At 47.3% G+C, this 15,811-nt stretch overlaps 1 protein-coding gene across 5 annotated transcripts in view; it reads left to right on the top strand.

Moving 5' to 3' along the window:
- Positions 1-15,235, top strand: part of GPRC5A (G protein-coupled receptor class C group 5 member A) — a 34,275-nt gene extending 19,040 nt beyond the window's left edge. For 3 of the 5 annotated variants that reach the window (XM_027766830.1, XM_006164786.3, XM_027766832.1), the window contains exons 2-4: positions 9,326-10,254; positions 13,795-13,853; positions 14,134-15,235. In XM_027766830.1, the coding sequence (XP_027622631.1) occupies positions 9,333-10,254; positions 13,795-13,853; positions 14,134-14,226 (1,074 nt within the window). In that variant the 5' untranslated portion in view covers positions 9,326-9,332 and the 3' untranslated portion in view covers positions 14,227-15,235. Of the gene's footprint in view, positions 1-5,502; positions 5,525-9,015; positions 9,106-9,325; positions 10,255-13,794; positions 13,854-14,133 lie in introns of those variants that run through there. The other 2 variants (XM_027766831.1, XM_006164785.2) reach the window with 2 other exon arrangements.
- Positions 15,236-15,811: the final 576 nt, after the last annotated feature.

Genomic DNA, 15,811 nt, shown 5'->3' with positions numbered 1-15,811 from the left:
ATTCAGGTAGGTCACAGATAATCCATTCTCAGATGCGCTGGGAAGGGCTGCAGAGAGTCCGCCAGCGCGGCCTTCCGGTCTAGCCATGAGCAACGCCGGGCACTTTTCTCGCTGTCTGGTAGTGAAGAGGAGTCTCAGATTGGAAACCATGTCCTTGCACACGCCAGTCAATGCCATGTGCCAGTCAAGGCCATGTCTAGGGTCAGTACTGTTCCAGTCACCTCTAGCCTTGTCCTTAGGTGACCATTTTCCTGGGACCCTCTTCTGTCCCTGTGCTCAGAACGTTCAACCTCACCTGCAGCCCTCATTCAGGGTTTGGTTAGGAGTTTATGGCACATATTCTTTTTTAAAGAATTATTTATTTAATTTATCATTATTATTATTTTTAAATTTGCTATAGGGCACATGTGCTTACCAGAGAAAGAGAGAGAGAGAGAGAGAGCGAGAGAGAGAGAGAGAGAGGGAGAGGGAGAGAGAAAGTGAGAAAACACACCACCAGGTCTGGAACTTGAACTGTGGTCAGCCATGTGGGAGTCCAGCGCCTTAACCACAATGCTACCTGCTGGCCCTGGTACATATTCTTTTTTTTTGAGAGAGGTTTTTTGTAATAGGGCACGTGCGCTCGCCAGAAAGAGAGACAGAGACAGAAAATGAGAAATCACCCCCTAGGGGGGATGGCCATGCCACAATCCCTTCTCCATTCTCCTCTTGGGATCTTGGGCATGCACACACACGTGCCTGGGGTGAGTTTAAGCCACTGGGTCTAGGACTTGAACCACAGTCACCATGTCCAGTGACATAGCCATTACACCAACTGCTTGTCCCCCTGGCACATATTCTTTTAGTGACAGGAGATGGGGCAAGAAGGAGATGAGTGGGAAGGAGAAACAGACTAGAAGTTGTTTACCTGAGCTCCCCAGAGGAATGCTCAGTGGAGCTGGACTTGGGCTTGACCACTGGGTTAGCACCCTTGTCCTCATTTCAGTTTCTTTATTTCTTCCAAGAATGATAGAGACAGAGAAGAGAGAAAGCAAGAGCACACCCTAATAGGGGCTTGACACCCCCAGCTTGAGGCAGCTCTGGATCATGTGCACATGTATGACTGGTGTACTCAGGGAGGTCTCTAGACACGAACCTGGGACCTTCTCATGTGAGCCAGCCTCACAGAGTGTTGGGTTATCCTGCGGCACCACTAACTGTCCCCTGCCCCTAATTTTACCAAGGAGAGGATCTGAGAGATTAAGTGATTTGTCCACCTATTGCAGCAACTGAAGCCCCTTTTTCCTGAAAGAGAACAGAGAGCTTGGAATTGAACCCAATAAGAGATTCTCTCCCTGCCTCCCTTTCTCCTCCTCAGTGTTTTCCTCTACTCCTCTTCCTCCTCTTCCTGGTCTTGTTCTTCCTATCCCTCTCCTGCTCCCCAGTTGTTTGCTTTTGCAAAACCTTTCTTTCATACCCTGACTCATTCCACAAAGCTTTAAGGCAGCTCCAAGGATTTCAGTTCTCCTTTGTGTGTCATTGTACCATCAGGCAGTGGTTGGTTAACTGTTAGAGCTGTCTCAATGCCCCAAAGTCCTCTTGTCATTCCAAGGCCAGAGGTTACCCACCCTAAAGCCTTAACATCCTCCTCCAGATGCAGGGTTTAGTCATCCAGGTAGTGGGTGGGAGCACAGGACTGGATTCCAGGCAATTTTTCTCTGCTCACTGGAAAAAACTCAAGGTTCATGCTCTTCTAAGAGTCACTGAGGAGGAGCAAGGTCCAGATAAGGACCAGAGCTCCTAACCTCAACCCAAAGTACAATGCTTTAAAAGAAGTACTTATTTAATTTTGTTTATTATTATTATTATTTAATTTGCTATATGGCACGTGGACTCACCAGAGACATTAAAAGTGAGAAAGTAAACTGCCAGATCTGGGACTCGAACCATGGTCAGCCATGTGGGAGTCCAGAGCCTTAACCACCACAGTACCTGCTGTTCCCTAATTTCTTTTTTATGGTAGAAAGGAGATGCATATGAGAGAGAGAGATAGATAGATAGAGAGAGAGAGAGAGAGAGAGAAGCACCCTCAACAGGGTGTTGCCACCATGGTCCCATGCCCCAGCACTCCAGCTCCTTAAGGTCCTGGGTGCCTGCCTGTGGCACAGCGGGTTATTTTCAGGCCAAACAACCCCAGGTCTGAATCCACAGTCAGCCATGTAGCTTTGTTACCACTGTGCTATAGCAGCTGAGCTTCTAAGTGCTTTTTTTTTTTTTTAGTCCTAATATTTCCAAATTCTTTTTATTTTATAATTTCTTATTCATATTTAATTGTTGTCCCTCCCTTCCTTCCACTTTCTCATCTCTTATTTTTTAATTTGCTATAGGGCACAAAAAATTACCTCCTCCCCAACACACTCCTTTCTGAGAGGATAGCCACACCACAATCTGTTCTCCATTCTCCTCGCAGGATTTCGGGCTCTGTCTCTCTCTCACACACACACCTAGTGTGTTTTTCAGGCTGCCAGGTCCAGGCCTTGAACCACACTGTTGACCAGGTGGAATCCAGCGGCCTTAACACCATGCCACCTGGCTGGCCCTAACTGTTGTACATTTCTAAAGCACACAGTATGGGTTTTTAACGTATGCATGAAGTACTTGAGGCTGTATGGGAGGGGGCTGGATAATAGAGAGTGGGTAGGAGGGACTCAGGGAAGAAATACTTAACAGACATAAGAATATGAAGTTCTCCATTGAAAATGGTGTGTATGGTAATATCCTTGACGTGATTGTCATGCACCGCCAAGTACAGTTTTTGACAGCCCTGTGAGATGGAGGATGGGAGGAAGAGGAGTTAGAGCTAAGAGCAATAGACAGGATCTGTGAGGAAACCTGGTACAACCCTCCCCACCACATCTCATGGCAGCTCCTCCTCCTCGAGCTGACCTCGTGTCTACCCACTCTCCTGGCCATCCATTCTGGTTAGGCACATGCCTTGTGTCAGGTGCTGGGCAGAGGCTATTCAAGGCTCAGCCTCTGTTTTTTGCTAGGGTAGGAAAGCCTGAGGCTCTCTGGGAAGTGAGAGGTGGGCTTCTGTGGAGGCGTAATGAGAAGTTTGCAATCACACATTGGGCAGGAGAAGGAGGGAACTGAGGCCTAAGGCTGGGCTAGATGAGGAAAATGCCACAATTAACTGTGCTTGTCCTAAGGCCAGAATGAACTAACTACAAGACTGTTCTCCCTTCAGAGCCGTTTAAGAGTAAAATGTTTCACGGGGGGATAGTGGTGTAGTGGTATACCAGGACACTCTGAGGCTGGCCCATGTGGGAAGGTTCTGGGTTTGCTTCTGGAGGACTCCTTGAGTACACGAGGCATGCATGTGTCCACGATCCAGATCTGGTCGAGGCTGGTGGTGGAGTGTAGTGTTAAGACTCTATTGAGATGCTCTCTCTCTCTCTTGCTCATAGAAAAATAAACAAACATACATAGGTACACATATGCAGAGTGAGAAGTGTCTTTTTTTTTTTTTTTAAGACAGAGATTTTTGCTACAGGGCATGTGCGCTTGCTGGAGAGATAGAGAGAGACAGAGAGACAGAAAGTGAGAAATCATCTCCTTGCGAGATGGGCACACTGCAATCCCTTCTCCTCTAGTCTCCTCTCTCAGGATTTTGGGCACGCATGCACATGTGCCCAGCATAAGTTTAAAGCCACAAGGTCCAGGATCTGAACCACTTTGAGTACGTGGGAGTCTAGCGACGTAACCATCACACCATCTGCTGGTCCTAAGAGAGAGATGTTCCTCTCCTCCCCCATTTTGTCTTTTTAGAAGAAAGCCCTGTCTTGGTTGGACCTAACTCTCCTTTTGAATATAGTTACAAATGGTATTCAAATAACTACTGATCTCATCCTGGTTTCTCTTTCTTGCTCCAGCTCTTAGATTTTTCTCCTTTCTTTTCTCTAGGTCCTAGAAGTTCCTGGTCACAAATGGCTGCTCTTTTTCTTCTCAATCCTTGCTTTCTAGATTTGTGGGAGAGATTCTCAGAACCTTATCTTTTTCTTCCAGGCACCTTCCTGGTTTCTCTCCCTAGTGTGAGCCATTGTGTGAGCACTATAGCACATTTTCAGTACAGATGTACTTGTTAATGACCCTAGTGAGTTGTAGTTTCCTCTGACTAAATTCAAGGAATTTATAACATTTAGATCTGTTGCATAATCCCAGTCCGGCTGGGGAAGGGGTGGAGGGGGGTTAATAAAGGTGAATGAAGAATGATAATTCCAAAAAAAATTAGTCACCCAGATTTAAAAAAAAGTATTTTACTAAGAAGTTTTAAAAAATTCATTTGTGGGAGAATTGGGAAAGATGAACCCCAACTAAATATTTTATACTAAAGGATGATTATTAACTTAAAAAAGAATTAATGTGGTTTCTTTCTAAGCATGAGTACGAGTGACCTATTTGGAGAAAGGCAAGTGTGTCTTTCTCAGGGTGCTCAGATATGGGGGTTCCTTTTATTTGGTTTTAAGCGTGAGACAAAGTTTGGAATTTAGTGAAAAGAGTTTTTCCATTGGTCTGGCCAAAAGAAGCAGGACGTCTGGAGGGGGGGCTTATAGGCTATAGCTGGGTTTTACAAGTTTTGGATTGGTAATTGGAAAGGAAGGCCTATGTCTGGGGAAGAGATCAGCAAAGTAATGCACTTTTAAAAAATGAACTTGAACAGAGATAAGGAGGCTTACTATATATCACAGAGATACTATGTCAGGGACAGGATGTATTCTAAGAGTCCTGTTATCAGTGAGCCAACACGGCCTGCTAATGTTCGTGGATGTGACTCCTGCCAGACCCTCTGAAAAGGATTTTGGAAGTAGGAAAGAGATTATTAAATTAAAAAAACAAACAAACAAACAAACAAACAAAACAATGCCAGATGATGCATAGACTTGTTGGAGAGACAGGCGGACAGATAGAAAGAGAAAGAGAGGGAAAGTGAGAAAGCATCCCCCATAGGGCATTGCCATGCCACCATCCCTTCTCCATCTTTCCCTCCTTTCAGGGTCTTAGGCACTCAGACAATACTTGCCTGGTGTGTTTCTACGCATCAGGGTCTGGGACTCCAACTGTGTGGTTGGTCTTGTAGGGTCCAACTGCCTCACCCATCACACCATGGGCTGCCCTCAAAGTGAATTTTTAAAGTATGTTTAAGTTAAGGAGTTTTTTTATCTTTTAGAGATACAGACTGAAGTACTAATGGATAAACTTATCTGGTATAACTTGGCCGTATGTTGATAGTTACTGAAACTAAATGATGGACACATGAGTTTCCATTATAAAAATCTCTTTTAAAAAAATATTTCTTTTGTGTGTGTGCATGACAGAGAGAGAGAGAAAGAAAAAGAGAGGCACCCCCTTGACAGTCTCACCAATTCCCTACCCACCAGCCTTCCAGTCAGCCAGGATCACAAACACGCACCTCCTCACACCCAGTACGTTTCAGGTCAACCTAGGATCAGGACTCTGGTCTTCCGCATGGTTCTAGCATTGGAGGGTGAGCTACTGCCTGCTCCATTGTGGGTGGCCATTCTAAATATTTCTGTCAGAGAAACTTTGAAAAGTCAAACTTTTTAAAAGGCAATTCAGGAACCATTTCTCCACCCCTGTTGCATGATGGGAGTGGGGTGGGGGGGTAAAATGTAAGGAAATTTGCTCTCTTCCTCTCTCCACACTCGCTGTCCACTGCTCTGGCAGGACCCTGGCCTAGGGTACCAGGACATCCCCGAGACACAGCACGCTCCTGTGCAACTATGCAAAATGGAAAGGACTGTCAGTCCAAGTTGGGGACACGACGCCTCTCTGCCTTACTGTCCCTCTGTCCAGCACTAGAACTGGCCTGTAGGCAAAAATCTCATCCATCTCTGAGAGGTTTAGAGTCATCGGGGTCAAAGTCCTTTATAATTATCAGGCGATTATGATAACCACTACTTGTCAGCTGAGGGGCAGGGAGGAGCAATTGGCAGGGAGGGGCAGGGAGGGCCAGAGAACAAAGGCGAGAGGGTATGCCTATCCTGCCAGGCGCCACCCTGATGATTAATCTGAGAGGGTGTGGAGGAGCAAATGCCCAGGGCCTGGGTCCCTTTCCTTGGCCTGCTGCCCTTGAATGGACATTGTAGGCAAGGCAGATAGGACTTTAGGTTCTTGGGTTTCAGGGGCTGACTGTCTGAACCTCATCTGCCTTTCTTTTTCCTGCTGTTTCTCGTCCTGCCCTGCCTTGCAGAGATGGAAGGTAACCCATCCTTTGCTCTGCCTGCTGCAGTGGGGCTGGATTTCCAGTGGGTTAGAGCCTGCAGGTGGCAGAACCACAGTAGGGGAAGACAGGGGAAACCTGAGGCAGCAATGTCAGAGGACGTCTATCTGCACCCTCTACCACTGAGGGGACATGTCTGTTTTCCCTTTACCACCAAGTACCTAGAATAGTGACCAGCACACAGTGGTGCTCAGGAAATATTTGTTGAATGAATATATGAACTATAAAATGTATAAAGTTAGACTTAGCCAAATTTCATTAAAAAGGCAGGAAAGATGTAAACTATAGCTGGCGTTCTTTTATTCTAACACATAATACATAATCTAACATTCATGTTTATGTGCATGTATACATCTATTGGGTTGTCGGAAAAGTCGCGATGTATTTTTCTGTGCAAAAATGTGTCAAGACTTTCCAGATGTGTGTGTGTGTGTGTGTGTGTGTGTGTGTGAAATATACACATTTCACCTACTTGCTATGTGAATAAAATAATAATTCTGGTATAATAACCATCTCATCCAATCGGTTAGACATTTTCGCCTCTCTAAGGGAAGCAGGCATTTGAATTCTGCCCACATGGCCTTCAGTAGCCAGGGTTTTGCATCCCAGTGCACTGTTCTTTACCTTGTGATCTGTTTGAAGAGCCAGGATGGAAGAGCAGAGGGTGTTCTCTTGTTTGGGGCTGATCACGTTGTGGGATGGGCTTCTCTGATGGTATCCAGGTTCTTGGTGCTTTGGACAAAGAATTGAACGAAACTCACCAGCAGCCAAAAGAAAAGGTAGTTTATTATGTAAAAGTGAAAGTACCCTCTTGTGAGGTAGGATCGGGCCTGCGTGGACAGAGAAAGAGTGGCTCAGAAGGTCCTGGCAGTTACGTTTGGAGAGGTTTATAATTTTTCAATTTAGGTCGTGTCAGTTGATCACTGGCTGGGCCCACTGATTGGTCTCATTGGCTATGTCAAAGGTGGTTTACTCAGCTAGGCAACTCTACTAACCTCCTGCCTACCCTACCTCGGATGGGGAATTTTCTGCCCCGATTGGGTTTTTCTAGTTAGCTGCATGGGCAGATGTTGGAGCCCCCTTTCCTGCTTCCACTTGCTAGCATTCTCCTACCTCGTTCACAGCTGCTCACAGTAGTTTATAAACACCCAAGGGTATGTGGTGAAGAAACTCTGGGTTGTTTTTTTCTGCTCTAAGAAGCAGGATTCAGTTCACGCTTTGTGTCAATATCTTTTCCTGCCTCCCAACCCCAGCCCTTCCCTGTTTTCCAGTTTTTGCTGCATGTTCTGTTCCTATTTGGCTCTAGAAGCCAAGCTCTTTCACTGGTGCTTGTCTATAGAGGAGGCCCCAGTGAGACTTTCCTTCTTCTGGCTCTGGCCTCTTCCTGCCAGACCACGGCACTCTTCCAGCCAGGTCAGAGAACTCTACCATTGGTGACCAGTACCGCCAGGGAAATTAGAACCAAAACAAACTAGTAAATTCATGCATGAATAACATACAGTAGATCAAAATAGATAGCATAAAGGGAACTTATAAACAGCGAAATAATTCAGACTAAATTTACAGTTAGACTGTTTGGACTAAAGCTATGTCTAGCAATGCTGAATTACTTTTAGGTTGCTAGAGGGCACATGTGTGCATGCACGCGCACACACTAGAGAGAGAGAGAGAGAGAGAGAGAGAGAGAGAGAGAGATTGAGAGAGAAAGCACTCCCAGTTGGGGGGTGGGGTTGCAATCTTTTTTTCTCTTATTTCTCCCTTTTGTCAGAATTTTAGGAATGCATGCGCACACGCCCAGCATGTTTTTCAAGATGCCAGGGCAGAGATTTGAACTGTGGTTTGCACTGTGGGATCTGGCTCACTTAACCACTGTGCTACAGGCTAGCTCTAGCAATGCTGAATTTCAATATCATACCAACACTGATTTTGGCATTTAAGTGCCATTTATTTTTTTAAATAATTCTTTTATTTAATCTAATTTACCATTATTTCCAGTTTAATCAGAGAGAGAGAGAGAGAGAGAGAGAGAGAGAGAAGAGAGAGAGAGAACAAGCCACCAGGTCCAGGACTTGAACCGTGGTTTACCATGTGGGAGTGTCCAATGCCTTAACTACCCTGCCACCTGGTGGTCCCAGAGCCACCTATTTTGAGGAAATATGGAAACTCTTTTATCTTTTCCAGTTTCCCAATTTATCTTCCCACTTGTATCGTGAATCCCTAGGATGTAGATTTCATGGAAGTTGGGAAAAACATCTGGTTTAAAAATTCACATGGAAGGTTAGTTCAATTGCAGCACCCAAGTGCTGCCAGCTGGATTCCACAAGGCCAACCAGGGTTTGAATCCTGGGCCATCATCTTCACTCTGGGTACCTATGTATCCAGAATTCTTACAAATGGTATCTGAAACAGGACTAAAGGTGGAAAAAACTTGAGTCTGACAAACTATGATTAAAATGTTAACCTCAAACTTAGATGTTTCCATGTTCACTGGCCCCAAATATCAGGAGCCCTGGTAGATTATTTGTGATATGTATATGATAATTTGAAATTAGGGTCTGAAATACCTCTTCATAGTGTTGAGTACTCTGGCTTCAAGGTAAATATACACTTATTTTTTTCTTTATGAGAGAGAGGGAGGGAGACAGAGAGGGAAGGGGAGAGAGAGAGACAGAGGCAGGGATTTCTGACAGAGTCTCACTGTGTCACAATCCTCCTACCTCAGCTTCCCAGTTAGCTGGGGTTTTAGGCATTGCAACTGCACCTAGCATGTCCAGGTTGGCTTGAGGACTAACCTGGGCCTCCTATGTGGCTTCCAGCTTCCCAAGGTAAATATTAATAGAAACTGGGGGGAAGGAAGTGGGTGATTTGTCTCTCCCTTCATTGATCACTAGAATTCACCCCAGGAAGAAGGGAAAAGAGAATAGCTTTGCCTAATGTACTAAGTTCAAGGGCAAAAACCTGGCTAACTGTGTATATATATATTTTCCTAACCATTTTTCAGTCCTCTGCACCTGAGTTTAAGAGATTTACTTTGCTCTCACACAGGACGAGAATGACTACAAAAGCCCCAGATGGTTGCCGCTCAGACCTGAACAGCAAGTACAACAGACTTTGTGACACAACTTTAATTTGGGGTATCGTCCTAGAAGCATTGGCCGCGGTTGGGATTGTGACCACGGTGGCCTTCCTGCTGTCTCTCCTGATCCTCATCTGCAAGGTTCAGGACTCTAACAAGCGGAAAATCCTCCCCATCCAGTTTCTCTTCCTCTTGGGTGTGCTGGGGGTTTTCGGCCTCACCTTTGCCTTCATCATCAGGCTGGATGGCACTACGGGGCCCACACGTTTCTTCCTCTTTGGGGTCCTCTTTTCCATCTGCTTCTCTTGCCTCCTGGTTCATGCTCTCAACTTGACGAAGCTGGTCCGTGGGAGGAAGCCCTTCTCCCTGCTGGTGATGCTGGGCCTGGCTCTAGGCTTCAGCCTGGTGCAGGACGTCATCGCTGTTGAGTACCTTGTCCTCACCATGAACAGGACCAATGTCGATATCTTTTCTGAGTTTTCTGCTTCTCGTCGCGATGAAGACTTCGTCATGCTGCTCATCTATGTCCTCTTCTTGATGGCGCTAACCATTCTCGCATCCTCCTGCACCTTCTGCGGACCCTTCACTGGTTGGAAGAGACATGGGGCCCACATCTGCCTCACTGTGGTCCTCTCCGTTGCCATCTGGGTGGTGTGGATCACCCTGCTCTTTGTTCCTAACCCTGACTCCACCTGGGATGACACCATCCTCAGCTCAGCCCTGGTGGCCAATGGCTGGGTTTTCCTGTTGGTGTATGTTGCACCCGAGTTCCACCTGCTCACGAAGCAACGAAACCCCCTGGATTACCCCGTTGAGGATGCCTTTTGTAAACCTCAACTCATGAAGCAGAGCTATGGTGTGGAGAACAGAGCCTACTCTCAAGAGGAAATCACTCAAGGTACCTGGTGGAGAAAGATGGGGGCGAGGAGTAGGATATTATAACTGTAAGGAACATGCCAGGTTTTTCCAGATTATCCCCCTGATAGAACAGATATATTGCCTAGGGTTTAGGACTTGCTTAAAATCATCCAGTCAGAGACAAGTAGAACCAAAAGCTCTAGAGTCTTAATAGATTTTTTTTTTTTTAATCAAAATAACATGGGGTGAAGTAACGGAAAAGGAATGAGTAGAAACATTCCTAGTGATAAGTGAACGAGCTTGTGTTCTTTATAAAAGATAACCAGGCATTCCTTCCAGAAATGTGGGGCCTTTGTGGAGCTGAGTGCTGGAAACCAAGACACAACATCCTCTAGTGATCACGGAGCAGAGAAGGGAGAAACTGGCGGGAATGTCCGGGAAGTTACTGAGGATTCTGCCTTAGCACGGAAGCCACGTTTTAGTGTAGTCTCTGGGCCCAAGGGAGGGAAGGGATTATACGTCATGTTAAAGAATCAAACAATTTTGCTCTTGCCTGGAGTTCTGAGAAGCCAAGTATTCTGTTATTTTTTCCTAAGAAAAAGAGGCTAAACTGGCGTCGACAGGTGGCGCGGTGGTTAAGGGCACTGGACTCCCACATGGACGACCATGGTTTGAGTCCTGAACCTGGCAGCTTAATTTCTCTTTCTCTCTCTCTGTCCCTCTCTGGTCAAATTAAAATAAGTAAATACATAAAGTTAAATAAAATAATTCTTAAAAGAAAAAAGAAAAAGAGGCTAAACTGGTAGTCAGAAAGTGCCCTTGCTTGTTGGGATCTACTCATTGGTCTCTAGAGTTTATGCTGGTTTTTCTAGACTGGAGTGAGGAAGGAACCTCCAAGGACAGGTTCTTGGCACCAGCTAAAATGAGGTCTCTTCCCGGTCCTTAAAGTCCCAGATGCAGGGATCAGCAGTTAGTGTAATGGCTATGTCGATGGACTCCCACGTAGTCGACCACGGTTCGTGTCCCGGACCCGGTGGCTTAAAACTCACACCGGGCGCATGTGCGTGCATGCCTAAGATCCCAAAAGGAGAATGGAGGAGAAGGGATTGCGGCGTGGCCATCCCCCTGGGGGGGGTGATTTCTCGCTTTCTGTCTCTCTGTCTGTCTCTGTCTGGCGAGCGCACGCGCCCTATAGCAAAAACCTCTAAAAAAAAAGTCCCAGATGCTGCTTCCTGGTGTCCCTCAGTGATGATGTGGTCTCTCACCTGGGCATTTGGAAGCCTGCAGGGACAGGGAGGGCAGGAGAGAGTATTCTTCTGTTTGTTTGTGTTGCAATAGGATGCATGTACTTGCCAGAGAGATAGAGTTAGATAGAGAAAGAGAGAGAGAGAGAGAGAGAGAGAGAGAGAGAGAGAGAGAGAGAAAACCCCAGGGGAGATGGTTATGCTGTAATCCCCTCTCTTATACTATTTTGGGCATGCACACATATGTGCCTGGTGTTGCTCAAGCCACCAGGTCCGGGACTTGAACTGCACAGTCGGCCTTGTGGGATCTAGCAGGTTTAACGGCCATGAACAGGCTGGTGCAGGCGGGGATATTCTATCCCTTCGGGCATTCCCAGGACTTTACTCCCGTCACTCCTGGACTCCCTATTATGGCCCCCTAATGACTCTTCCTCCCCGTCATTCATTCACGGACTGTTGTCAGCTTATTCCCCCACTGCACTTGGCCACACACACTCCGCGCGGCCTGCACTCGGCCTGGCACCATGTGGAACTCTTAGGCGGGCCTCCCACAGTTGAACAGCATTCCTAACACAAAATTGCTGTTTTCCTTCTGTGTGTCTGGGCCCCAGGCGCCTTGGCCTTAGCCTGGAGGGCCTCCTTCCTTGGTCTTACCCTCTTCAGAGTCAGGCAGTCCCATCTCCCTCAGCAATCACTCCGCCCTGCGCGTCTGGGAGCTTTGAAATGCTGCTGTCAGAGTCTGCTGCTTTAGCTATTCACGTACCTGTCATAGACGCTTTACCCTCCAGGGTCAGCAGCAGAGCGGAGATCTTTCTGGATAATCCTTGTGTTTTTCAAATATCCTATAGATAGAAGATGTCTAAGTATTTACGGGTTCAACTTGGCAGATCATTTTGAGAGGAGAGAAATGGATTATTATAAATTGCGTCCATGATGACTACATCTGTTACCCATTCTGTTCCCAGGTTTAAAATCTTCCGATTTTCCCAAAATGAAGACAAAAAAATTGCTCATACATTCTGCTCCTTCTCTAAGAAAATTATATATATCATATTTGTATATATATAAATTATATATAAAATACTTATATGAAGTATTATATTTATATAAAGTATGTAAATATATTTATATAAATATAAAATATATATTTTTGTATTTGCATATGTATTTTTCCTTGTCAGGCAGTTAAGGAAATGGGTAGATCTCCAGTGAGGGACATTCTAGGCATACCTCTGGCCAGATCTATATCTTACTATTACATCAATCTTTTTTTTTTTTTGAGAGGTTTTTCACTATAGGGCGCGTGCGCTTGCCAGACAGACAGAGAGAGACAGAGAGACAGAAAGCGAGAAATCACCCCCCAGGGGGGATGGTCACGCCGCAATCCCTTCTCCTCCATTCTCCTCTTGGGATCCTGGGCACGTATGCACAAGCGCCCGGCGTGAGTCTTAAGCCACCAGGTCCGGGACATGAACTGCGGTCGACTACGTGGGAATCTAGCGACATAGCCATTATGCCAACTGCTGGTCCCCCTGGTATATTTTTAAGCCACTGGGACCAGGATTCAAACTGTGGTTGACCATGGAGGTTCTGGCTCCCTTAACCCTAAGCAACTGAAATGACCTTGAAAAGACTACAACTTTTCAGATGAACTTTAAAAATTTTATCTTATTAATTTATTGGAAGAGAGAGCAACCCTCAATAGGGTCTCACTCTGAGACTCCCAGCCAGCCTGGATTATGGGTGCATGTGGGTGCAGGTGGCATGTTGAGGTTGAACTGGGATCTGAACCCAGGCCTACCTTTGGCTCCAGCATCATGCAGCAGTGCTCTGCCTCCTGGACCACCATGATTGGGTTGTACCCTCCTTCCCACCCACCCTCCTAATGAAGAGAGAAAAAGGGAGAGAGGGAAGGAAAGGGGGAAGGAGAGAGGGAAAGGGAGAGAAACAGAGGTAGGTACTTTCGGCAGGGTCTCACTATCACGGTCCTGCCCCAGACTTGCGATCAGGAAGGATATTAGATGCACACCACTGTGCCTGGTGTGCAAATAAGCATTTGAGGTGGCCCTAGGATGAGGTGGGACTGCTCTCCAAGGTTTAGAAAGGGGTTTCCCTGATGACTCTCATGCTAGTCATCATTCGTTCAACCAATATGCTCGCTCTGTGCCTGGTCCTGGGCTCAAGGGCATAGTCTTTCTTTGCAAGAATCTTCGCGTCTACTGGGGACCAGGCAGTGACACAGACAAGCTGTCCACTGTGGTAGGGGCTTCAGTGGCATGAGCACAGGTGGGCGTCCTGAATACTCATGTGTCATTTCCCCTCTCCCTCTGCTCCAGGTCTGGAAGAGATAGGGGATACGCTCTATGCCCCTTACTCCACCCATTTCCAGCTGCAGGTAAGTGCTCTCTCCTCCTTCCTCAGTGGCTTCAGCACCCCAGGAACATTATCCTTTCTGGGGCCACTAGGGCCCCCAGATGGCTGCCTTAAAGGATGATGCACCTTCATTCCTGTAACCTGCCTCCTGGGGTTAGGGAGGCCGGAACGGGGTGTTGGGCACAGGGAGGACTCACAGGGTAGGTCTGGGAGAAGGGGAAGGAAACCCTGCCCAGCTTGGAGATCCATTGAAATGGCCTGGAACTGAAGTGGGTTTAATGGTGTGGCTGTTTCCTTTTCAGAATCGGACTCCTCCAAAGGATTTCTCCATCCCACGGGCTCAGGCTCGGGCCAGCCCTTACAATGACTACGAAGGAAGGAAAGTGGGGAGTTAACTCTGTTCTGAAGAGTGGGATGAACACAGCCAGCAGACCCAGCCAGGAGTCCTCGGGGATGTGGGCTGCCTCCTGAGTCTTCTAAGAAAACTGCATAAAACATCACAAAACCGCTTGCCTCCCTCCCAGCCTCAAGCACTCTTCTGTCCTGGAGCTGGCGGGGGCTGACACGGCTCCAGTGCGTGCGTGGTGGCTCTATAGTAGAGTTCCTTTGTCCCCCAGTTAGGACAGTATCATAAGTTGGACTCTCTGGCAACTCGGGGTTAGTCTCTCACCATGGCTCTCACGTTACACGCGACGGAAGCGCTGGCCACCTGTCCTCATACTGCTTGTTCAGCTCTAGGAGCCAACGCGCCCAGCTCCAGAGGGTTTGTGACTTGCTTGGCCTGGAGCAGAGCTATGCACCTGAGCAAGGACAGCCAAGGCCTGTCTCTTGGCCCCATCCTGCCTAAATCCACACTGGAAGCCAACTTCTTGGCATACCCCCCCCCCCTTGTCTTCTTGCCTGGGTACGAGGGGCTACACGGACGTATCTCTGAGGTGCTGCTCTCATATAGGGTGGCCTCGAGGCTTCCCAGCACCCATTCACAGGTCAGCCTCCCTTTTTGCCCTGTCCCCAAGCTTGCTGCCGGTGCCCAGACCTATTCTCCCACACACAATTTGCCAGGAGTTCTTCCGGACCTCACCGGTGAGAACAGCCTGGAGAATCCGTGTGCTGTGCTTGCCCTGAGCCCCTGGCTCCCACTCTCCCCCATCCCTGACCCCTCAGCCTCTGTACATAGATTTACACTGTGTTCAGCCCCCCACGCATGCTCTGTAAGCGGGTATTGTCTCTGGTGGGGCAGGGTCCGTTGTGCGATAAGTTATTCACCTGGATATGTAATAAAGATGCCGTGGCAACTCCTTCACTGTGTCAGCAGCTGTGCAAGTGACAGGCACCAGCACGCTGCCAGGTGTCCTGCCGGAGCCAAAGTCAAGGCCCAGTTCCACTGGGGTCGTGCTTCCCTTCTCCACGCGCCTGTCCTTCTGCCCGCTATAGCTAAGACAGGTGTGTCTCTCCCAACTTCTGAGGCTGTCAAAGGTGAGAGAGACAGGAAGGGTCATGAGTCCTGAGGTTTTGCCCCAGGAAGACAGGAGTGGCCACCCTGGAATGGGGTTTGGCAGCTCCCGAAAGACAGGGTGGAGACCTCAAAGCCAGTTTCACGTTCCACCCGAGGTCTAATTGTGGGGAGAGGACAAATCCAGGTCCCTTATTTCTTGGCCAAGACATGGCACCTAACAATTATTTGCTTTACCCTTGAAACAGCTTAGTGGGGCAGAGCAACAGGAAATCTTTGTCTGAAGGGAAAAATAAATATACTCTCTATATGGAAATCAAATTACATTGGAAAATTTTGAGCTAAATTAGGGAGTTACCTCCTAAAACGTGACACTCTACTTTTCGTCAAAAGGAAAAGCCAGCGTGAGGCAGAAGTGAGGCGAGGTGGAGGTGAATTAACGACACGCTGGATTAGGCGTATCTATATTTCACAGAGATTTGGTTGATAGGCTTTACACTTCCATTAGCCTAGCTTTGTATTGAAAA

The sequence above is a fragment of the Tupaia chinensis genome, unplaced genomic scaffold (assembly GCF_000334495.1).
Source record: "Tupaia chinensis unplaced genomic scaffold, TupChi_1.0 Scaffold143728_1, whole genome shotgun sequence".
NCBI lineage: Eukaryota > Metazoa > Chordata > Mammalia > Scandentia > Tupaiidae > Tupaia > Tupaia belangeri.
Note: the sequence above shows the minus strand (reverse complement) of the source record. Positions and strands in the feature narration are given on the sequence as shown.